Source organism: Anomaloglossus baeobatrachus (genome assembly GCF_048569485.1).
Source record: "Anomaloglossus baeobatrachus isolate aAnoBae1 chromosome 5 unlocalized genomic scaffold, aAnoBae1.hap1 SUPER_5_unloc_22, whole genome shotgun sequence".
In the NCBI taxonomy this organism is placed as follows: Eukaryota; Metazoa; Chordata; class Amphibia; order Anura; family Aromobatidae; genus Anomaloglossus; species Anomaloglossus baeobatrachus.
In genome coordinates this window covers 419,897-445,261 of record NW_027441798.1, presented here as the reverse complement: position 1 = coordinate 445,261, position 25,365 = coordinate 419,897, and the positions used below count along the sequence as shown (strand labels likewise).

Below are 25,365 nucleotides of genomic sequence, written 5' to 3'. Positions count from 1 at the left end.
TACCTTTACTTTCAAAGCGTCATGTCAAGGCTCGTCTACAGTTTGCTCATGATCACTTGGAGGACTCTGAGACAGACTGGTTCAAGGTTCTCTGGTCTGATGAGACCAAGATCGAGATCGTTGGTGTCAACCACACACGTGACGTTTGGAGACTGGATGGCACTGCATACGACCCCAAGAATACCATCCCTACAGTCAAGTATGGTGGTGGCAGCATCACGCTGTGGGGCTGTTTCTCAGCCAAGGGGCCTGGCCATCTGGTCCGCATCCATGGGGAGATGGATAGCACGGCCTACCTGGAGATTTTGGCCAAGAACCTTCGCTCCTCCATCAAGGATCTTAAGATGGGTCGTCATTTCATCTTCCAACAAGACAACGACCCAAAGCACACAGCCAAGAAAACCAAGGCCTGGTTCAAGAGGGAAAAAAAAATCAAGGTGTTGCAGTGGCCTAGTCAGTCTCCTGACCTTAACCCAATTGAAAACTTGTGGAAGGAGCTCAAGATTAAAGTCCACATGAGACACCCAAAGAACCTAGATAACTTGGAGAAGATCTGCATGGAGGAGTGGGCCAAGATAACTCCAGAGACCTGTGCCGGCCTGATCAGGTCTTATAAAAGACGATTATTAGCTGTAATTGCAAACAAGGGTTATTCTACAAAATATTAAACCTAGGGGTTGAATAATAATTGACCCACACTTTTATGTTGAAAATTTATTAAAATTTAACTGAGCAACATAACTTGTTGGTTTGTAAGATTTATGCATCTGTTAATAAATCCTGCTCTTGTTTGAAGTTTGCAGGCTCTAACTTATTTGCATCTTATCAAACCTGACAAATCTGCAGGGGGTTGAATACTACTTGTAGGCACTGTATATAGATGTTGCTGTGTGTAGTTGCCAAGTGTGTGTGTAGGGCACTGTAAATGTTCTGGGTGTTGTCTGGGGGGGGTGAGAGCGGTGTTGTTTGTGTGTTGCGTTGTGTGTTGCGTTGTATGTGGGGCGCTGTGTGTCTGTAGCATTGTGTGTGTGTGGTGCTGTGTGTGTTGCACGGTTTGTGTGGGTGTGGCTGTGGGGTGCGTGTGTGTGTGTGTTTTGGGGGAGGTATGTTTTGTGCAATGTGTGTGTGTTGCGCGGTATGTGCGTATATTTGTGTGTGCCGCGGTGTTTGTCTGTGTGTGTGTGGGTGTCTGTGTAGGGGGGTGTTTGTGGTTCCCAGTGTGTGTGTAGTGTGTGTGTGGCGGTGTGTGTGTGTTTTGGGGGGAGGTGTGCACCCCCCTTCGTGGTCCACCCCCCCTCCCACCACCATTAGCGTAACATGGGGTTTGGACGTCATCGGCACCACATGTCCTCACCAATGCTAGCATATTTCACTTCCATTTCTTAGGGGAACAATATGTCGGCGGTTCTGATTGGCCCTTGGCTAGTACGACTTTGATTGGAGATTCTCCATATATAAGGATGACTTTTTTGAACATGAGACTGTGGCGCCCCTGACTTGGTCAGGCACCACTGAGTACTGCACCCATGCTGGGGGCAGTGCAATACAGGTAATCCAGAAGGCTGACCGAGGTGTGACTACACAGGTGCATAGTAATCAGGTCTCACACATCTACCTTTGGGAGGACTCCTGAGAGATTCCAGGAGGGGGCGTGGCCTCCATGTCCACTCAAGGGGTGTGGTAGAGAGCCTAAACCCGACCTGGTGTTCTGTAATGATCCTCGGTAGAATCATGGCCAACCTGTTAGCCATGATCTTGGACATTATTTTTAAATCCTGGTTTATAAGCGATATGGGCCTATAGCTAGAGGGATCATCTAGGTCTTTGGTCCCCTTGGTGAGTAGTTTGATGTATGCTACATTAGAATTTTTGGGAATTTCCCCTCCTTCCAGGAATGCATTAAATACAGCCGTAAGATCCGGCGAGATCATATCCTTCATAGCCTTGTAAAATTCGCTATTAAAACCGTCAGGTCCCGGTGCCTTGTTGGTCCCCAGTTTTTCTCATTACCTCCTCCACTGTAATAGGTGCATTCAGGGCACTCAAGTCTTCCTCATTTAACCTGGGCATGTGTGCTTGTCTCAACCATTCTGCGTCGTCAGTCATGTCATTATCTCCTGGCCCATATAATTTTCTATAATAATCCAGCAGTTTATTAATTTCCTTAGGGTCCGTGGTTATCCCTCCCCCCTTTGTTTTCAGTTTGGAGATCACTGTCATCTTTCTGCTGCCCCTTACCAGGTTTGCCAACATTCTCCCCGCCTTGTTGCCGAATCTATGCAACTCAGCTTCTTTGTGCGACCAGAATAATTGTTCCTTCTTTTTGGCCCAATCATCAAATCCCCTTTTCGCCTCCAGCCATCTGTCTTTAGCTGTGGGAGATCTGTTTGCCAAGTACTTAGTGTAAGCTACCCGCACTGCTTCACTCAGGGCATTATAGTTTTCATTAGTTTTCCGTTTGATCATGGCCGCATACCCCATCAATCGACCCCTCAAGACCGCCTTTGCCATTTCTCAATATAACACTGGTGTCCCTTTATGTTCCTTGTTGTCTTCTATGAAGTCTCCCCACCACTCTTGCAATATTTTTTGGACGTTTTCTTGTCTAAGAAGAAACGATGGAAATCTCCATATGATATCTGTACCTCTCTTGAATTTTTCTCTAATGCCCAATCTCACTGGACTATGGTCTGATATCACCATGTTCTCTATCTCACAGTTTTGTACTCCATTCACTAGGTCTTGAGATATCCAGAACTGGTCAATACGTGACCAACTATCATGTGGGTGTGAGAAGTGCGTATATTCTCTATCATGCGGATGCGTTAGTCTCCAGATATCTTTCAATCCTACATCTTCTAATGTTACCTCTCTATTGTCTGACCTCCTGTCCATGTTTCCTACCCACTCCTCCCTCCTCCTCCTATCCTCCGCTGAGTCTGAAACTGTGTTAAAGTCTCCTCCCACAATTATGTTAGTTCCCCCCCCCTCTGTTAGTAAGCTGGCCTTTATGCCTTCATGAAAGGAGTTCTGTTGTGCGTTTGGACCGTAAACATTATAAATACTAAGTTTGCCCGCTGGACTAATGATTGCTAAGTGTTGCCACCTTCCCTGGTCATCAGCCTCGTGTGTCACTACTTCATGACTTAGTTGTTTATTTATTAGAATCATGGTACCCGCTTTCCTGCCTTGTGCCTCTGCCCCGTATACGGTGCCCACCCAGTGTTTCTTCATGCGGAAAAAATCCTCCTTCCCCAAGTGCGTTTCCTGTAATAGTGCAATGTCTGTTTTAAGTCTTTTCAGGCGTCTCAATATCATTGCTCGTTTGTTAGGAGATCTCAGACCTTTAACGTTCCACGTAATTATTTGTACCATGCTTACTAATGCATTCTGCTTTTGCTGGTCCCTCTCCTGTGGGCCCTAGCCTCCCGATAGACGAGACAATCATCACTAAATAAATTGTTAGCCCCCCAGAATTGACACTCCCCTTCCCCACCTTGTAAGTATAACAAAAGTAACAAAAAACAAGTAACTGTGAAACATGTTTTCCCTATCGAGAAATTTTTGGCACTTTTCGCCATGTTAGTGACTTCCACTTTTCCTGACCAAACCATTAAGCTCCCTAGTCCCCCCCCCTTAAAGTATACATTCTATCCCCGGACTATCATGAACGAGCCCCGAATGATATGAGGAGATTGAGACAATATGTTAAAACCTCTTAAGAAAAAGAAAAGAAAAAAAAAACTTTCGGGTCCAACTTAGCTCTAAGTCCTGGAAACCATCCTGACGTTCAGATTAGATCCACTTCATTTGTGTCTGTATGCCGATCTTGAACAAAGGAAAGAGGAGGTGAGGGAAGAGGGGGAAAAAAAGAGGGGGGAAGGTGAAGCAGTGAGTCAAAGGAGGAGGCCCAAAAATTGGCACATAACCTCCCCTTCCACCTCTCACGACCCCTCGCCCCTCTCTCCTCGACAAATGACAAAAGGGATCTAGTTAATTTCAGTTGTCCTGAATCTTCCCCAAGAGTTATTCTCTGTGATCCGAGCGAGGAGTAAGTTGTTGTGATCCTGGGCTTGTTCTCTCTCCTTTCTGCTCTCATCTTGCGCTTGCCCTCCGAGATGTTCCGGATCTTTTCCTGGGCTCATGGAGGATCTTCTTCTGTTGCTCCCTTCTCCACTAGATCCTCTTTTTTGTCCATCTGGCCGGGACTTGTCTTGCTCTGCCATGATAGCATTTTCTGCTTTTTTCTAATCTTTGTAGTAAGCAAACGAGCCATTGAGGTTTTTAACTTTTAGTGTAGCAGGGTACATCAGCTGGCACTTTATTTTTTTGTTATATAGAAATGTGCAAATTTTACTAAATTCTTTTCTTCTTCTAGATACTTCAGCCGAGTAATCTCCAAAAATCAGAAATCTATTGCCTTTTTATTATTATTATTATTTATTTATAGAGCACCATTAGTTCCATGGTGCTGTACATGAGAAGGGGGTTACATACAATGGTAATGTAACGGGCGCTTTCGTTCTCTAAAGGCCCTCAGTATCTCCTCCTTGTGGTTGTAATCTAGATATTTAACTATCACCTGTCTAGCCCTCACCGGGTTTTTCTTGTTGAGATTCTGTTCCTCTCCCTTGTTCGCCTCTTGTTGTCGCAGTGGTCCCACTCTATGAGCCCTTTCTACTCTGAATTTTGCCTTTATGCCTAAGGCCTGAGGTAGCTCCAGCTCACATATATTGTCCAGTTGCCCCAATGATACCGATTCTGGCAGCCCGACTATACGTAAATTATTACGTCTCGATCGATTCTCCAAGTCTTCAGCCTTGTCTTTCAGATATTCATTAGACTTCACTAGACTTGCTATTTGTCCTTGCATAGCCAAAATTGTTTCTTCAGAATCAGATATTCTCTGTTCCGTTTCTGCCAGTCTAGATGCCTGGACGTTTATCTGCTTTTGCATAGCAGCAAATGATGTTTGTATGGCTGTCTCAATGACCACTTTGATGTCTTTTGACAGTTGTGATGCCACTTCTTCAGCTAATTTTTTATAATCTATATTGAGCTCCTGGTTGTACTTGTTTTGGCCTGCAGGTGGTGCTATTGTCTTATATTTCTTATTTTGCACTGAGCTTTTACCTCTCTCTCCCAGCAGTAACTTGCATGCTTGAGACATTGGTGTTCCTGGCTGCTTCTTGTTTTCTTTATAGGGGGTATTAGTGTTTCTGGCATGTAGCTTCTGGTGAGGTCTTTCAGGATTAGGTCCCTTATGTTGCTTGATTATTTTCCCGTCTCTTCCTGCTGCTCCACTGTGCACCCTTTCCTTGGCACCTCCTCCTTCCCCTCTCTCATCCTCTTCCATGTCGCCTTCATCTTCCCACTGAGTTCCTCCCTCTTCTGTCCCCTGCATCCATCTCTCACCAGCCCCCTCTTCTGACTCATCGCTCACATCTCCTTTATCTCCCCCTCTCCTGTTCTGTGTTAACGCGGCTTGCAGCTGGGACTCCGACCCCTCCTCCATCAGACTCTCCGGCGCCATGTTAATTTCTTCCTCCCCACGCTGCACATCAGAATCGCTGCTTCTCCAGGACCCCTCGCTGCAGCCAGCACTTCTCAGCAGGTACCGCTCCATGCCTGCTGGCTTCTGATTCCCCACTGCGGTCTTTTTGTCTCGTCCACGTGTCCGGGTGAGTTATTTTCTGTCGGTTTCTCCGGGGGGTGGCAGGAGCTTCCCCTCTATGCTGTCACCTCAGCCAGGAACTGATCCGGAAGTCCATTTCACACTTTTCTAAGTATTTCATTCCACATGTTTTAATTCATAGTTTTCATGCCTTCAATGTGAATCTACAATTTTCAGAGTCCTGAAAATAAAGAAAACTCTTTGAATGAGAAGGGGTGTCCAAACTTTTGGTCTGTACTGTATGTGTCTCTGATCTTGGTGTATATGTCGTTCTTCCTGGTATATATGTTCCCCATCTTTCTCCCATCCTGGTATATATGGCCTTCATCCTGGGCTCATCCTGGTATATATGATCCCCATGCTGGTATGTATACCTCTCATCCTGGTATATATTGCAATCATACTAATATATATGATCCCCATCCTAAGCCCATTTCAGAATATATGTCCCTTATCCTGGTATATATGATCCCCATCTTATTATTTACAAGTGAAAATGGGCCCCCTTACCTCTTGGGCTGCAGGTTGCACCAATGATATGTCTGCCCCTGCTGTCATCCTGGTATAATATCCCTCATCACATTGCAGAAATAAAAAAATGATTATACTCACCATCCCTCTGCTCCCCCTGTGTGTGGTGTTGTCTTTGATGCTGGCAAGTGAATTCAGTGTATCAGCGGCGCATCACATGACGTCACTGCCATGCACCTGCAGTTACACGCAGATATCAGCTGCCGGAATATTCACTGCTTCCCACACCTGGGATTATGGGCTTGGGGACAAGTGAATTATTAAAAAGAAGTAATAGTCACTGCTCCCCACGCCCATAATGCCACACACCCCTCGATTTTCGCTTCAGTGTCTAGAGGTAGACAGGATTATGGGAGTGAGCAGCAGTCAATATTCACTTTTGTTATTAGAAGGCACACTGTTAGCCCCAGCGCTGGTTCCTGCCTCCTGTGACTCACTCCTCCACTACCACTCCTCCAGCCACAGTCAGGAGCATTCGGACTATGAGACAACCCCCCCCTTCCTGCACATTTTTTTTGGGGGGGGATGTGTCTTAAAGTAGAAAAAATACAGTAATTGTTTAACAATTAATAATAGTAAAAAGAGTACAATAGACAAAATCACATATCATAAAAGGGCACAAATTATTGTGAATCTGTCTGACGGTTTTCGGCACCACCCTCTTTCACTAAACTTCTCTTACATTTCAAAATAAAAAATGTCAAAAGTCACAAAATGTTTGAACAACTAAGGTGTGTTGCACAAAATGTGTGACTTTTACACAATAGTTTGCAGCACAATGTGTTTGATGACTTTCCCTTTAAATACTGCTTATCATCACAAAATATATATCACGGGATCCTTTATCAAGAATGCTTCAAAAAAAAAAAAAAAAGACAGAACTGCTGCTCAAAGAGAGCTGGAAATTACCTTGTTAAGGTTAGAGGCAGCAAAGCAATCATATCCCACTATCCATCTTACCAAACGTATAACGGATATTACATTTCAACTACAAACTTTTTTTGGCAACAAAACGGAGCGAGCACTAAGATGGACGCAAGCGACATACTACAAACTTTCCAATAAAATAGATAAACCATTAGCAAGAAAACTTAGCGATATGGAAAGGATTAACTCAGTATACACATTAAACGACAATCAGGGAGGCCAAACCTCCAATCCTGATAGAGTATACCAGTTATTTTATAACTTTTATCAATCTTTATATACCCAGCCAACACCTGCTACCCCAAATGCAATACATAGCTTTTTAAATTCCATAAATCTTCCTACCCTTACCCCGAATTTCTCAGCAACACTTTAAGCTCGAGTCACTAACGAAGAGGTCGAGGAAATGGTTAAAAAGTTAAAACCTCACAAAGCCTGCGGCCCGGATGGACTCTCGGCAGTTTATTATAAGAAATTAATTCACATTTTGAAACCCCATATTATAAACATATGTAATTACATGCTCGAAGGTAAAGCGATGCCCCTGGAATTTCTCCTAGAACATATAACTGTTTTACCAAAACCCAAAAAAGACCCCCTGCAAGTGAAAAACTACAGGCTTATATCACTTTTGAATGTTGACCTGAAGCTCTTTACCTCTATTTTGGCTAGTAGAATTAATCGAGGACTACAAGCACTTATACATCCAGACCAAGTCGGATTCATCCCGTTTTGCCAGGCACCACACAACATCCGTAAAAATCTCAAAATAATTCAACATGCCAGTAAGTCCAAATCGTCAGTACTCCTTCTCACCCACGATATAGAAAAAGCCTTTGACTCGGTAATGTGGCCATACCTATATAGGGTGTTGGATAGATTAGAGTTCACTCAGAACTTCATCCGAACTATACATTTTCTCTATAACAACCCCACGGCGTACCTAAAACTCCCCACTACTAGCCCACAACCGATACGCATTGGACGGGGTACTAGACAGGGGTGTCCATTATCACCGGCCCTGTTTGCATTAACGATGGAACCTCTGGCCTAGGCTATTAGAGAAGACCCAGACATAGGGGGTTACAAAATTGGTCTTGAGGACTATAAATTAAGCCTATTTGCTGATGATTTGCTCCTGACAATGTCAGACCCTCACATATCTCTTGCTAACTTCTTTTCGCTGCTACATAGATTTGAATCTCTCTCTGGGTTAAAAGTGAATGTAGATAAGACGGAAGCACTTTCCCTAAATACGCCAACCAATATTCAAACCAATATACTCTCAAACTTTAAACCCCAGAGACAATCTCACTATATCCCATTTTAGGGGTCAACTTAACCAATCATAGGAGTACATTGTTTAAATGGAACCTCTCTCCAACAGATGGTACAAGACTTCAAGAAATGGTCACAACCCTCCATATCATTTCTAGGCAGAATTCATGCAATTAAGATGAATACTCTTTCACGATTTTTATATTTATTTCGCTCATTGTCTATACACCTGCCACAAAAAATGTTTAAAAGAATACATGCAGAGATATCTAAGTTAATTTGGAATAATAAAAGAGCGAGGATAGCACAACAAACACTCTTCAGCCATAAAAGATGGTGTGGAATATCCCGCCCTAATTTCTCCCATTATTATAAAGCAGCCCAATTTGCACAAATTTCCGCTATCATGATGGGCAACTAGACCCCCAGGTGGGTCAAACTAGAAGACACCTTGCTGGCGCCATACACTATTAGCAGTTTAATTTGGATGACAGGTCCACTGCCTCTTAAGATGGCGGAATCAGCCCCCTTCTCCTACAATACCGTGATGTTATGGAGGTCAAATCGATTTCAGTATTTACGGCAAACAAACCCATCGCCACTTCTTAATTTTTTTAACAATCCAATATTTTTGCCAGGGGTAACCACTAGAGGATACTCCTGGTTGAGAAATAGAGGTATCACTCGCTTGAACCATCTTCTTACCCCCCCACCTGTTTAGTTTATACTCTAAAGCAGAATTTGTGTCTCAATTCTCACCGCCAGGAGAGGAAACATTTAGGATTGAACAGATATACCATTTTGTGGGTACAATCGCAACAGATAAAATCAAAATTATTTTATTAAAGACATTATTTTAAAAGACATTTTTAAAAAAACAACATTTTTTTGAGAAAATAGAACAATAAAGGGGATATTTGCCAATAAACAATCCTTCCATTAACCACTTCACATACGTGTGTATCACAGGAAACCACAAATATTCACTTAGGGTTGTAATTTTTCAGTTTATCCTTGGCTGGCACTCCTCAATTTACTATAAAGTCAGTACTTCTTTCTAGACAGTATCATTTATCCTAAAACTAATTGTGATTTCACTGCCCTCTTATTTGTATCCCCTTTGGGCATTCTTATCTCTTCTTATATGGGCAAGTCAATTCAAACTTTTACTTTAATATGTTTTTCTGTCTAAAAAAGCCATATTGGCAATAACTCTTATAATATGTACTTGCATGCAATTGTTTCCACATTTATGGGAGAGTGCAATATTTATTTGCTATTGTGAGGTTTTATAAATCACCGCTTGTTCCTTCTTCTTTTCTCCCTGGGGCTGTACAATACTTCCCCCTGGGGTTGTGCAATATTTTCTGGGAGTTTTTCTTTCTTTTAGCATGCTATTTTATCTCCCATTTTCTCTGCACACTGAAAAATTACAACCCTAAGTGAATATTTGTGGTTTTCTGTGACACACACGTATGTGAAGTGAAGTGGTTAATGGAAAGATCATTTATTGGCAAATATCCCCTTCATTGTTCTATTTTCTCAAAAAAATGTTTTTTTAAAAAAAGTCTTTTAAAATAACGTCTTTAATAAAATAATTTTGATTTTATCTGTTGCTATGTACAGTCTTATGAAAAAGTTTGGACACCCCTATTAATGTTAACCTTTTTTCTTTATAACAATTTGGGTTTTTGCAACAGCTATTTCAGTTTCATATATCTAATAACTGATGGACTGAGTAATATTTCTGGATTGAAATGAGGTTTATTGTACTAACAGAAAATGTGCAATCCGCATTTAAACAAAATTTGAATGGTGCAAAAGTATGGGCACCTCAACATAAAAGTGACATTAATATTTTGTAGATCCTCCTTTTGCAAAAATAACAGCCTCTAGTCGCTTCCTGTAGCTTTTAATGAGTTCCTGGATCCTGGATGAAGGTATATTTGACCATTCCTGTTTACAAAACAATTCCAGTTCAGTTAAGTTTGATGGTCGCCGAGCATGGACAGCACGCTTCAAATCCTCCCACAGATTTTCAATGATATTCAGGTCTGGGGACTGGGATGGCCATTCCAGAACATTGTAATTGTTCCTCTGCATGAATGCCTGAGTAGATTTGGAGCGGTGTTTTGGATCATTGTCTTGCTGAAATATCCATCCCCTGCGTAACTTCAACTTCGTCACTGATTCTTGCACATTATTGTCATGAATCTGCTAATACTGAGTTGAATCCATGCGACCCTCAACTTTAACAAGATTCCCGGTGCCGGCATTGGCCACACAGCCCCAAAGCATGATGGAACCTCCACCAAATTTTATTGTGGGTAGCAAGTGCTTTTCTTGGAATGCCGTGTTTTTATGCCTCCATGCATAACACCTTTTTGTATGACCAAACAACTCAATCTTTGTTTCATCAGTCCACAGGACCTTCTTCCAAAATGTAACTGACTTGTCCAAATGTGCTTTTGCATACCTCAGGCGACTCTGTTTGTGGCGTGCTTGCAGAAACGGCTTCTTTCGCATCACTCTCCCATACAGCTTCTCCTTGTGCAAAGTGCGCTGTATTGTTGACCGATGCACAGTGACACTATCTGCAGCAAGATGAAGCTGCAGGTCTTTGGAGGTGGTCTGTGGATTGTCCTTGACTGTTCTCACCATTCTTCTTCTCTGCCTTTCTGATATTTTTCTTGGCCTGCCACTTCTGGGCTTAACAAGAACTGTACCTGTGTTCTTCCATTTCCTTACTATGTTCCTCACAGTGGAAACTGACAGTTTAAATCTCTGAGACAACTTTTTGTATCCTTCCCCTGAACAACTATGTTGCATAATCTTTGTTTTCAGATCATTTGAGAGTTGTTTTGAGGAGCCCATGATACCACTCTTCATAGGAGATTCAAATAGGAGAACAACTTGCAAGTGGCCACCTTAAATACCTTTTCTCATGATTGGATACACCTGCCTATGAAGTTCAAAGCTCAATGAGGTTACAAAACCAATTTAGTGCCTTAGTAAGTCAGTAAAAAGTAGTTAGGAGTGTTCAAATCAAGAAATTGATAAGGGTGCCCATACTTTTGCACCGTTCAAATTTTGTTTAAATGCGAATTGCACATTTTCTGTTAGTACAATAAACCTAATTTCAATCCAGAAATATTACTCAGTCCATCAGTTATTAGAGATATGAAACTGAAATAGCTGTTTGCAAAAACCCAAATTGATATATAGAAAAAAGGTTAACATTAATAGGGGTGCACAAACTTTTTCATATGACTGTACTCTGGTTACTTCATCGGTACTCTTTGACTTTAGAGTTAGCATTTTTGTGATTGGGCCATTAATTTGGTGTTCATTTTGTGGGTACATTGCTGAGAGAAAGGCGAGCATTTTTGATCTGGGAGGGAGAGGTACACTATCATTGATTTATAATATATTAAACTGCCCCACGCCGAATATTAAGCTGAAAGTGATGGACCAATGGGAGAAAGATTTGGGGATTTTGATGACCCTAAAAATATGGAATAACTGCTATGAAAACATTACAAAGGGGAGCAATCAAATCTCCCTTTCTGAAACTTCTATAAAAATATTCCACAGAGCTTATTATGTCCTGACATACCTAAGCAATATGTACCCGGGTACCTCAGACAGCTGTTTTCGAGGGTGTGGTCAAAGAGGAGACATGGCCCATATATGGTGGACCTGTCCAGTGGTAACAGGTCTCTGAGGAAAAGTTGTTTCTACAATAAATAAGTTTTGTGATAGCCCAAATATAAACTCACCAGAAGTTTTGCTGTTTGGCGACAAACCGGTCAGGACAACCAATAAATGCTATAGACTAGTATTGTTTATAACATTGGCGGCTAAAATCTACATTGCAAGTCAGTGGAAAACACCTACTCTATCGGGCACTGTGGTTCTCCAGAAAATCAACAACATTATGCTCTATGAAAAAATAGAAGCGATTAGGAACGACTCCCTTGGTTTGTTCCATGCAGTCTGGGATCCATGGATCCATTCTCAACTTCCCAGTCCCCTGGAAGATATCATAACATTGTCTACGTAATGATGGATCTATCTGCTAATACCTAAAGACTATATCTTAATCATTGTTGTTTGATGGCACATGAACTTTGTCCTATAGTTGGAGGTGACACATGTTCCCTGTGTTTTTTTCCCCTTGTGTTAATGTTTACTCCGATGGTTCTACAATGAATTAGATTTGAGTGATTCAATAACTTGAAAACTAAAGTAGCATAATTTTTTTTTTTTTACAAGAAATAGTTGATACCTGTTTTCATGATCCCATTGGGGGAAGATACTTTGAAAATAGCATAATGTCATTGCATTGTCCGGCGCTGCTGCGGCTGCTGCTGCTCGGTGGCTCGAGCGGTGGGCCGGATCTGGGGACTCGAGCTGCGCCCCTCGCCCCTGAGTGAAAGGGGTGGTTGGTTTGGGGGATTTAGTCCGTGACGCCACCCACGGGTTGTGGTGAAGATGGGCACCACCGCTGCTGGTGACGGTGATCCCAGGAGCGATGGTAGGGAGCAGCTGGGATGTTGTTTTCCCCTTCCGTTGGTAGGGGTCGGTGGTCCCGGGGCCCGATGATGTGACGGGGAGGCAGGGTTGGTGAGGTGCAGGGTCGCAGGGACAGTGCGGCGCGGTGCCAGATGGCACGGGTGTACTCACTCAGCAAGAGATGCACAAAGTCCTCGGTAAACCAAACGGCTGGATGGACGGGTCCCGCAGCCAGCTGCAGTGTCTCTCCCCGGACAGGTGATGGCGGCTGTCTTTCCCTGCACCTTTGTGTACTTGTTTGACTACTATGGATCCCCAACGGTAGTCCGCTCCCCGGTGTATGGATACCGGAAGAGCCCCCTTTGCCCGCAGGCGCTGGCCCTTGGGTCTCTAGCCTTGGGCGGTAGCTGTATACCCTCACGGTGTGGGCGGTTGCCTTCTATCGGGTCTTTGGTTGTTAGGAAACCCCTGGGGTTCCGGTCACATTCGGATTTGACTATTGTCGGCGGCTCCAAGCCTGGTCGGGGTCCGATGGCCCTGCCTGTGTGTGCTGGCTTCACTTCACTCCCCGGTCGGTACCGGCGGGCCAACGCCCGACCCCGGTCCTACAATTCCGCGTTGCTTCACCGCTCCTGCAGACGGCCACCACCGTCTGCCAACCTTGCTGTCAGTGCCTGGGCCATAAACCCAGGCACCTCAAGTGTTTACTCCTCACACTTCAACCTCCTAAACTGTTCTGTCACTTTTCCCGCCTCCAGGCCTGTGAACTCCTCGGTGGGCGGGGCCAACCGCTTGGCTCCGCCCCACCTGGTGTGGACATCAGACCCTGGAGGGAGGCAACAAGGGTTTTGTGTTTGGCTGGTGTCACTGTCTAATGGGGGTGGGGGTGTTTGTGTGTTATCTGTGACGACCTGGCTAGTCCAGGGTGCCACATTGCCCCTTGGTGAAATGCAGACCGTCCGCGGGCTGCCCGTCCATCACCGGTTTTATTTTTTTTCAAAACTATAAAGATATAAATTAACATGTAAACATTTTGAACATAAGTATTTTTGTGAGGTCACTTCAAACGTTGCAGATAGAAAACAAAAAATTTTTAATACTGACGGACGGATGTCTTCTGCTCTCCCACCCAAGCAACCTAGCCCTGATGCTGCCCTAAGAAGTGGGCAGCACCCCTTGACCCCAGTCCAGGTTCAGGCTGCCCAAGCGGGAACGGGTAGGGTTACTCGCACCCGGCTGTCACTTCAGGGGGCCCCCACGTCCAGGGGGACCCCTGACCCCCGGAGGATGGCCACCGGTCCTGGTGGTGGCCGTGCCCCAGCCTACTCTGCTGCGGGCCCTTCCTCCAATCTGCCTCTCCGGAGGCGGCTCCGACGGAAAATCAGCCCTCAACTTATTTACAAGCCCACAAGTTCGTAGGTGGCCTGCCAGTTCTCGGCCATGTCCATGAGTAGTCTCTCATGCAGGTGGTAAACACTTAGAGTCCCTCCGGGGACAACTTGCCGGCAACAGCCAGTATAATCATATGGACAATCAGATGAGGATCACGGTTCATTAAGGTCATTCAATCAAACTGCTGAGGGTCCCAACAGGGGACAACTGCTTGCAACGGCGGACCGCTGCCACTACTTGAGGTCGTACTCCTCCAGGACCTTCTCTAGCTCCACATCTGGACGGCTTGGTGGAGGAGGAGGGGGCTGGGGCCACATCTGCTCACCGCGGCTTCCTCTGCTTGACGTCCAGGGCGAATCAGCCCCTCTCCCCGCAGTGGCGGGTGTAAGTCACCAGGTCGCCCGGCAACAGATCACGACCTGGATGGCCCGTGGGGAGGTGCGAATTTACATCTCGGCGGGCCACAAATACCTCGGCCTCCAGGCCTGGCTCGTAGATGAAGCCGAACCCCCTCCGTTGGTCAAACTGCCGGACTTGGCCCTCGTACACCGGGCCCCGCACCCGAAAGGTGGCATGGCGGAGTGCATCTTTCTCTCTGATCACCTTCGCCATCACTTCGGCCCTCTGCTGCTCCCTGGCGGCAATCTCCCGGCTCAACGGGTTTGGTTCCTTGTCCCAATAAGGGGTGTTGGCAGACCCCTGCACCCGGGTCGGGCCCCGCTGGACCGCGCCCACACTGGCCACTACCGGTACTCTCTCGTGGGGGTCCTGCGGTGACGTGGCCTGTACTGCTGCTGTGCAGTGGCGGCCCGGCGCAGCCTCAGCCGAGGCGAGGGATTCAAGGATAGTTGGCCTCACCGGTTGGGCCTTCGGGCTGGCAGCGGCCGGCTCTTCCACGGCCGGGTGGACTGCCGGAGCCTGGACGGTCTCGGGTGCGGCCACTTCCAGGGCCGACGGCTTCTCATCGTGGACTGCTACTTCCCATGGGGCCTTCCATGGTAGCGGGGGGACACAGGCCTTTCCCGAACAACGCCCCCAGGCCGGTCGTCTTGGGCGGACGGGTCAGATTCCGCTACCGGTGTTAGGGGTAGCGGACCGAGCGGAGGGGCAACAGCAACCGGTACGGATGGTGGGGGAGGCAGGAGGGTGAGCGGGCGCAGGCCGGGCCCCTCAGCCGCAGTGTCCGGTCCTTCTCGGACACAGGGGCGTGGGTCGCTTACCCGCTTCTCCAACTCTGCCTCCACCTCACGTCTCCGCACGGCCGCCGCCACTTCCTCCATCTCGGCCACCCAGCGCTCCATCAAGAACTGGACCTGGGCTTGAAGGCGGCAGCACATCTGTGCGGTCCGGGCTTCCACCCACGCCGCTGTTCCTGGCGTGGGCTCGGGGATCTCCGCGGTGCCGGACGGACGGGACATCGTGCGTGGCCGTGTGTCCAGGAACCAATTGTTTGCAGAGTCCTGGCGTCCCCGCTTTTATAGCCTTGGCTATATTAGGCAGACACACACCGCCCCCCCCTTGGTTCTCTTCAGCACTTCCGTTTGTTGGGGGCGGGGCTTCGCTTTCGCGCCTTCCCTGCTCGGAGAAGACGCTTGAGCGGGAGATTTTCGTGCCAAAATGGCGGCACTTCGAAATTTTCGGCCGGACACCGCCGGCGGAGATCACAAGGTGCACTTCTACTGGTAAGTAGAGGGGTTCAATCCTGTCCGTGACGCCAAGTTGTCGCGGGCGGGGAGGACGCCGCCGCTGCTGGTCACTCGCCAACGCTCGGGTCGGCGCGGTGCCGGATGGCACGGGTGTACTCACTCAGCAAGAGATGCACAAAATCCTCGGTAAACCAAACGGCTGGATGGCGCTGGCCCTTGGGTCTCTAGCCTTGGGCGGTAGCTGTATACCCTCACGGTGTGGGCGGTTGCCTTCTATCGGGTCTTTGGTTGTTAGGAAACCCCTGGGGTTCCGGTCACATTCGGATTTGACTATTGTCGGCGGCTCCAAGCCTGGTCGGGGTCCGATGGCGCTGCCTGTGTGTGCTAGCTTCACTTCGCTCCCCGGTTGGTACTGGCGGGCCAACGCCCGACCCCGGTCCTACGGTTCCGCGTTGCTTCACCGCTCCTGCAGACGGCCACCACCGTCTGCCAACCTTGCTGTCAGTGCCTGGGCCACAAACCCAGGCACCTCAAGTGTTTACTCCTCACACTTCAACCTCCTAAACTGTTCTGTCACTTTTCCAGGCCTGTGAACTCCTCGGTGGGCGGGGCCAACCGCTTGGCTCCGCCCCACCTGGTGTGGACATCAGACCCTGGAGGGAGGCAACAAGGGTTTTGTGTTTGGCTGGTGTCACTGTCTAATGGGGGTGGGGGTGTTTGTGTGTTATCTGTGACGACCTGGCTAGTCCAGGGCACCACAGTATCAAGAAATGTAACCATATAATGCTTTCATTTATCTGTCAATAATTTGAATGACTCGATAAAAATCTGTTGAAACTAAAATAAATATTTACATGAAAAATTTGTAATGAGAAATTGATTTTGTAAGTCTATTTTCATTTATTTTCAGGTATTGCCTTATTTAACATAGTTATCTAAATGGTCAGAAAAAGTAATGACAAACCGAAGGTCATTTTCGGATTCAGTGCACCCAAAAACATAAGGATTACGTGGAAAAAACAAAACATCTCTGCATTTTTTGCAGACCTGTGTTATAGATCCTTTTTCTACATTTAAAACAAAATATGCTCTCCTCATAATAAAAGCTTTTGAGAAAGGAATCTTAAAGAGAAGCAACCACCATCCAACATATTGTATAAAGATTTAGAGCAGACACCAGCTAGAGTGACTGCAATCTATGGTAAGTTGTATTATTTTCCAAACTGTCATATTCTCATTTTTTATATAAAGAAGCATCCAATAGCACTATATACATCCCGCCTTGTCTGACTTACGTATAACCAAATAGTTGTTATTTTCTTCTTCATTTTCAGCATTAAATAGATTTTTGTTAAATTATATACTTTATTTTTATTGGAGGCGACATAACGGTGTAGAGCCAACTGGTGCTTTCCTATCATATTCTGGAACATGTGTAATGATGGGACGCGAGATGTTACTGGATAATAATGAGGGTTTGAGACCTTTGGTTTTACATCATGGTGCCCCATCAATTCTTCCAAATTACGATCCTCATCCATTTAGTTTAGCATTACAATGGCTTCTGTTCAGAGAAGGAGAATCCTTCAAATTCATTAAAGGTTGTAAATTTATTACTAGAGTAATTCTGACCTGAAACATTTCTATCCTCAGGAAAAAAATGCCTCTGACAAAATTTAAGCCCCTATCCAGGACTTCGATCTGCTCAACCGATAAGACTGTGGATGTCAAAACCAAAACACTATGTCACGCCAGAGCGTACAGACACTCAGCGTGCAGCGTAACACGAGGGTAACAACGGGAATGGTAAAAAAAAGGCCCTGATGATGGGGAGAGGGGACACCACCTGCAACTCACCTGAGTCTGTACCCTATACTCCCTAACGTCTCTATACGGGTGCTTCCCCCTGTTGTTATCATGTGCCTAGGCCTTCACTAAGCTTTGCTAGTGAGAAGGTCAGCGAGAGCAGTAGTCTCACCACTGCAATACTACAACACAAGGTAAATGAGACAGAGGGAAAATAGACACAGAAAGGAAAAAGGCTTCAAAACTCTTCCAATGCAGCTAAACACCACAGCTGCAATAGTCACAACTCCTCAGCTTCTTCCAGAGACAGACTCCTTTGAAAGAGGTCAGCATGGAATGAGAATCTATAACTGGCATCAGATGGTAAAATACATGACTTTTTATATTGAAGGGAAGTGGTCACAAAAGAGATGCACCTGAGTTTAAAGCTACAAAGCATAGCCAGATTGGAAAGCGTTCTTAACCCCTACAGCATTAAAAGAAAGTAGATTCACTCAAATAATGTTGTAGACCTATGAACAATAAGGCGCTGTGACCTTCTGATCCCAGAGTCACCAGAAGTCTCCTCAGAGCGGGACACACTCATGACACATTATCCATAAATTCATTCATAGTCAAGTTCATTTTTTCTTGTCCCGTATTGGAGATCTTTTCATATCCTTCTTATTGGTTCTCCTTTTTCTCTTTCTTTTTCTGAATCCTGAAATTCTCTGAATGACGCATTAGAATGAACATTTTCTCTTTAAATTATCAGGATTACAGTCTGAAGATTCCAGATCTGTAGATTTTTGCAGCGTCCGTGCAATAGTTATTGTGTGAGGTTTTCTTTAAGATTTAGGCTATGTGCACACGTTGCGTTTTTTCTTGTGTTTCCGCAGCGTGTTGAGCTGCAGCGTTTTAATGCAAAAATGCAGGCGTTTTGATTTCCAAGCAAATTCTATGGGAAATAGGCATATTTTGTGTGCACTACGCGTCCAAAAACGCAGCGTTTTTTGTGACAAACATTTGTCAAAATCTTTGCGTTTGAAGAAGCAACATGTCAATTGTTTTGTGCGTTTTGGTAACATTGAAGTCAATGACAGTTGTGAAGACGCATCTAAAATCAAAAATCAAGCGTTTTACATGCATTTTTGATGCAAAACACATGCTTTTTTGTCAAAATGTAAGCATGCGTTTTTGGCATTATAGTGAGGTCAAGAGGTTTACTTTTGTCCTCACATGCAGCCCGACTTTAAAAAGAGTCAAACAATAAGATAAATTTATTTTTAACATAAATATTAAATCTCAATAATCTTTTTATGAAAATTATCATTATAGTGTATGATTTAAAGCATGATTTTTTTTTATTTTTTTCCCCTTTTTTTCCTAGTGTTTGAATGTTCAAACTTTATTTAGTAGTGTTTTTGTCTTGAAAACGCATCCAATGTTAATCACTGAAAAAGCATGTAAAAAGCAGTCAAAACGCGGCAAAAACGCAAGAAAAACCCATGAATTTTACCCGCGTTTTTGGGTCACAAAGAAATTTGACAAATTCTGCCAGAGGATGCGTTTTTTTCTGCAAGGTACTGGACGCAACGTGCGCACATGGCCTTACTTCTGTGAAAGGTGTTTGCCCAACATTGCGCTATGAGCCAAATGTCTATCATGGTGCAGAGAAAGGCGGCAATCGCTCTCCCCCTAGAAGTGGACTCCTGGGACAAACAGGGGACAAATGTGGAGTGGGAAAATGTGTGATCAGTGTTGGACAGAAATAAACTCCATTTTAGCATAGGTTATTACTTATGTTGTGCTCTGATCTGGAAGAACAGGAATTGTGAGCACTTTGGGAATGTCACAGTATGGATTGATAAAGGTATAACTAGATTGTACCCCATTATTAGAGGAATGTAATATGTACATTGTGTAATGTTCAGCAGAGATTTGGGAAACAGAAGAATGACTTTCACTATCTGCAATTATTATTTTACTTGATAAAGGATAAAAATAAATGGTATTCACTGATAAAGGGGAGAATAGATCAATAGAGAATTAATCAATAGATGTAAGGGGAAGAGAAATTCAGAGTTGTCACAATTTTATCCATCATTGTTGGATATTTGTCTGACAACATCCACTTGTTACACGCCTGTCCCGTGTCTGGGATCTGCTCCTTCCCCCGCTCTGCTAAACTTTCCTGTGCTCCACGTTGGGTTTTGTAAGTAGCCGGACACGCTCCATGCGCTGAGCTTAACTGGCCTCTATAAGACTACCAAGATACACCCCTGTGTCCTGGTATTAAGACTATTAGTCTGTGCACAGCGACCTGTCTGCAGCCTCCAGAACATCTCCAGACTATCTGTGGCCTCCAGCACCTCAGCTACCAATCTGCCTGTGGCTTCCAGCATGTCTGCCCCTGTCTGAGGTCTCCAGGACGTCTGCGACTTCCAATACCTCAGTTACCTGTCTGCCTGTGGGTGTCAGTACCTCTGCAGCCTGTCTGAGGTCTCCAGGACTTCTGCTGTGTACACACACGGCTCCGCTCCGTACACCTCGTACACACACTGCTCCGCTCCGTACACACACTGCTCCGCTCCACACACCTCGTACACACACGGCTCCGCTCCGTACACCTCGTACACACATGACTCCGCTCCGTACACCTCATACACACACGGCTCCGCTCGGTACACCTCGTACACACACGGCTCTGCTCCGTACACCTCATACACACACGGCTCCGCTCCGTACACCTCGTACACACTCTGCTCAGCTCCGTACACCTCGTACACACACGGCTCCGCTCCGTACACCTCGTACACACACTGCTCCGCTCCACACACCTCGTACACACACGGCTCCGCTCCGTACACCTCGTACACACATGACTCCGCTCCGTACACCTCATACACACACGGCTCCGCTCCGTACACCTCATACACACACGGCTCTGTCCATACACCTCGTACACACACGGCTCTGCTCCGTACACCTCATACACACACGGCTCCGCTCCGTACACCTCGTACACACTCGGCTCAGCTCCGTACACCTCGTACACACTCGGCTCAGCTCCGTACACCTCGTACACACACGGCTCCGCTCCGTACACACACTGCTCCGCTCCACACACCTCGTACACACACGGCTCCGCTCCGTACACCTCGTACACACATGACTCCGCTCCGTACACCTCATACACACACGGCTCCGCTCCGTACACCTCATACACACACGGCTCTGTCCATACACCTCGTACACACACGGCTCTGCTCCGTACACCTCATACACACACGGCTCCGCTCCGTACACCTCGTACACACTCGGCTCAGCTCCGTACACCTCGTACACACACGGCTCCGCTCCGTACACACACTGCTCCGCTCCACACACCTCGTACACACACGGCTCCGCTCCGTACACCTCGTACACACATGACTCCGCTCCGTACACCTCATACACACACGGCTCCGCTCCGTACACCTCATACACACACGGCTCTGTCCATACACCTCGTACACACACGGCTCTGCTCCGTACACCTCATACACACACGGCTCCGCTCCGTACACCTCGTACACACTCGGCTCAGCTCCGTACACCTCGTACACACACGGCTCCGCTCCGTACACACACTGCTCCGCTCCACACACCTCGTACACACACGGCTCCGCTCCGTACACCTCGTACACACATGACTCCGCTCCGTACACCTCATACACACACGGCTCCGCTCCGTACACCTCATACACACACGGCTCTGTCCATACACCTCGTACACACACGGCTCTGCTCCGTACACCTCATACACACACGGCTCCGCTCCGTACACCTCGTACACACTCGGCTCAGCTCCGTACACCTCGTACACACACGGCTCCGCTCCGTACACACACTGCTCCGCTCCACACACCTCGTACACACACGGCTCCGCTCCGTACACCTCGTACACACATGACTCCGCTCCGTACACCTCATACACACACGGCTCCGCTCCGTACACCTCATACACACACGGCTCTGTCCATACACCTCGTACACACACGGCTCTGCTCCGTACACCTCATACACACACGGCTCTGCTCCGTACACCTCATACACACACGGCTCCGCTCCGTACACCTCATACACACACGGCTCCGCTCCGTACACCTCGTACACACTCGGCTCAGCTCCGTACACCTCGTACACACACGGCTCCGCTCCGTACACACACTGCTCCGCTCCACACACCTCGTACACACACGGCTCCGCTCCGTACACCTCGTACACACATGACTCCGCTCCGTACACCTCATACACACACGGCTCCGCTCCGTACACCTCATACACACACGGCTCTGTCCATACACCTCGTACACACACGGCTCTGCTCCGTACACCTCATACACACACGGCTCCGCTCCGTACACCTCGTACACACTCGGCTCAGCTCCGTACACCTCGTACACACACGGCTCCGCTCCGTACACACACTGCTCCGCTCCACACACCTCGTACACACACGGCTCCGCTCCGTACACCTCGTACACACATGACTCCGCTCCGTACACCTCATACACACACGGCTCCGCTCCGTACACCTCATACACACACGGCTCCGCTCCGTACACCTCATACACACACGGCTCCGCTCCGTACACCTCATACACACACGGCTCCGCTCGGTACACCTCGTACACACACGGCTCCGCTCGGTACACCTCGTACACACACGGCTCCACTCCGTACACCTCGTACACACACTCTGCTACATCCAGACTGTAAACCCCTCCTGACCCCACACATAAACTTCCCCTCATCCAGCACCATGACAACCAGCACAGCAGAGTCCTGCATACACTGAGGAGCTGATCATGTGACCCTGACTCCTCCCCTCCATGTGACATCATCACAGGTCCTGTAAGCACAGAGCAGCCATATATCTAGTGTGCGGCTCTGCAGGTGGAGGTAGGTGCAGGGTATTATATATCTAGTGTGCGGCTCTGCAGGTGGAGGTAGGTGCAGGGTATTATATATCTAGTGTGCGGCTCTGCAGGTGGAGGTAGGTGCAGGGTATTATATATCTAGTGTGCGGCTCTGCAGGTGGAGGTAGGTGCAGGGTATTATATATCCAGTGTGCGGCTCTGCAGGTGGAGGTAGGTGCAGGGTATTATATATCTAGTGTGCGGCTCTGCAGGTGGAGGTAGGTGCAGGGTATTATATATCTAGTGTGCGGCTCTGCAGGTGGAGGTAGGTGCAGGGTATTATATATCTAGTGTGCGGCTCTGCAGGTGGAGGTAGGTGCAGGGTATTATATATCTAGTGTGCGGCTCTGCAGGTGGAGGTAGGTGCAGGGTATTATATATCTAGTGTGCGGCTCTGCAGGTGGAGGTAGGTGCAGGGTATTATATATCTGGTGTGCGGCTCTGCAGGTGGAGGTAGGTGCAGGGTATTATATATCTAGTGTGCGGCTCTGCAGGTGGAGGTAGGTGCAGGGTATTATATATCTAGTGTGCGGCTCTGCAGGTGGAGGTAGGTGCAGGGTATTATATATCTAGTGTGCGGCTCTGCAGGTGGAGGTAGGTGCAGGGTATTATATATCTAGTGTGCGGCTCTGCAGGTGGAGGTAGGTGCAGGGTATTATATATCTAGTGTGCGGCTCTGCAGGTGGAGGTAGGTGCAGGTTATTATATATCTAGTGTGCGGCTCTGCAGGTGGAGGTAGGTGCAGGGTATTATATATCTAGTGTGCGGCTCTGCAGGTGGAGGTAGGTGCAGGGTATTATATATCTAGTGTGCGGCTCTGCAGGTGGAGGTAGGTGCAGGGTATTATATATCTAGTGTGCGGCTCTGCAGGAGGAGGTAGGTGCAGGGTATTATATATCTAGTGTGCGGCTCTGCAGGTGGAGGTAGGTGCAGGGTATTATATATCTAGTGTGCGGCTCTGCAGGTGGAGGTAGGTGCAGGGTATTATATATCTAGTGTGCGGCTCTGCAGGTGGAGGTAGGTGCAGGGTATTATATATCTAGTGTGCGGCTCTGCAGGTGGAGGTAGGTGCAGGTTATTATATATCTAGTGTGCGGCTCTGCAGGTGGAGGTAGGTGCAGGGTATTATATATCTAGTGTGCGGCTCTGCAGGTGGAGGTAGGTGCAGGGTATTATATATCTAGTGTGCGGCTCTGCAGGTGGAGGTAGGTGCAGGGTATTATATATCTAGTGTGCGGCTCTGCAGGTGGAGGTAGGTGCAGGGTATTATATATCTAGTGTGCGGCTCTGCAGGTGGAGGTAGGTGCAGGGTATTATATATCTAGTGTGCGGCTCTGCAGGTGGAGGTAGGTGCAGGGTATTATATATCTAGTGTGCGGCTCTGCAGGTGGAGGTAGGTGCAGGGTATTATATATCTAGTGTGCGGCTCTGCAGGTGGAGGTAGGTGCAGGGTATTATATATCTAGTGTGCGGCTCTGCAGGTGGAGGTAGGTGCAGGGTATTATATATCTAGTGTGCGGCTCTGCAGGTGGAGGTAGGTGCAGGGTATTATATATCTAGTGTGCGGCTCTGCAGGTGGAGGTAGGTGCAGGGTATTATATATCTAGTGTGCGGCTCTGCAGGTGGAGGTAGGTGCAGGGTATTATATATCTAGTGTGCGGCTCTGCAGGTGGAGGTAGGTGCAGGGTATTATATATCCAGTGTGCGGCTCTGCAGGTGGAGGTAGGTGCAGGGTATTATATATCTAGTGTGCGGCTCTGCAGGTGGAGGTAGGTGCAGGGTATTATATATCTGGTGTGCGGCTCTGCAGGTGGAGGTAGGTGCAGGGTATTATATATCTAGTGTGCGGCTCTGCAGGAGGAGGTAGGTGCAGGGTATTATATATCTAGTGTGCGGCTCTGCAGGTGGAGGTAGGTGCAGGGTATTATATGTCTAGTGTGCGGCTCTGCAGGTGGAGGTAGGTGCAGGGTATTATATATCTAGTGTGCGGCTCTGCAGGTGGAGGTAGGTGCAGGGTATTATATATCTAGTGTGCGGCTCTGCAGGTGGAGGTAGGTGCAGGGTATTATATATCTAGTGTGCGGCTCTGCAGGTGGAGGTAGGTGCAGGGTATTATATATCTAGTGTGCGGCTCTGCAGGTGGAGGTAGGTGCAGGGTATTATATATCTAGTGTGCGGCTCTGCAGGTGGAGGTAGGTGCAGGTTATTATATATCTAGTGTGCGGCTCTGCAGGTGGAGGTAGGTGCAGGGTATTATATATCTAGTGTGCGGCTCTGCAGGTGGAGGTAGGTGCAGGGTATTAGATATCTAGTGTGCGGCTCTGCAGGTGGAGGTAGGTGCAGGGTATTATATATCTAGTGTGCGGCTCTGCAGGAGGAGGTAGGTGCAGGGTATTATATATCTAGTGTGCGGCTCTGCAGGTGGAGGTAGGTGCAGGGTATTATATATCTAGTGTGCGGCTCTGCAGGTGGAGGTAGGTGCAGGGTATTATATATCTAGTGTGCGGCTCTGCAGGTGGAGGTAGGTGCAGGGTATTATATATCTAGTGTGCGGCTCTGCAGGTGGAGGTAGGTGCAGGTTATTATATATCTAGTGTGCGGCTCTGCAGGTGGAGGTAGGTGCAGGGTATTATATATCTAGTGTGCGGCTCTG

General features: G+C 47.1%; 1 protein-coding gene across 1 annotated transcript in view; it reads left to right on the top strand.

Moving 5' to 3' along the window:
* Positions 1–25,365, top strand: part of LOC142259028 (uncharacterized) — a 125,846-nt gene that overhangs the window by 32,441 nt on the left and 68,040 nt on the right. Inside the window, exon 4 of the mRNA XM_075331564.1 lies at positions 7,663–7,917. Coding sequence (XP_075187679.1) covers positions 7,663–7,917 — 255 coding nt within the window. The remainder of the gene's footprint in view (positions 1–7,662; positions 7,918–25,365) is intronic.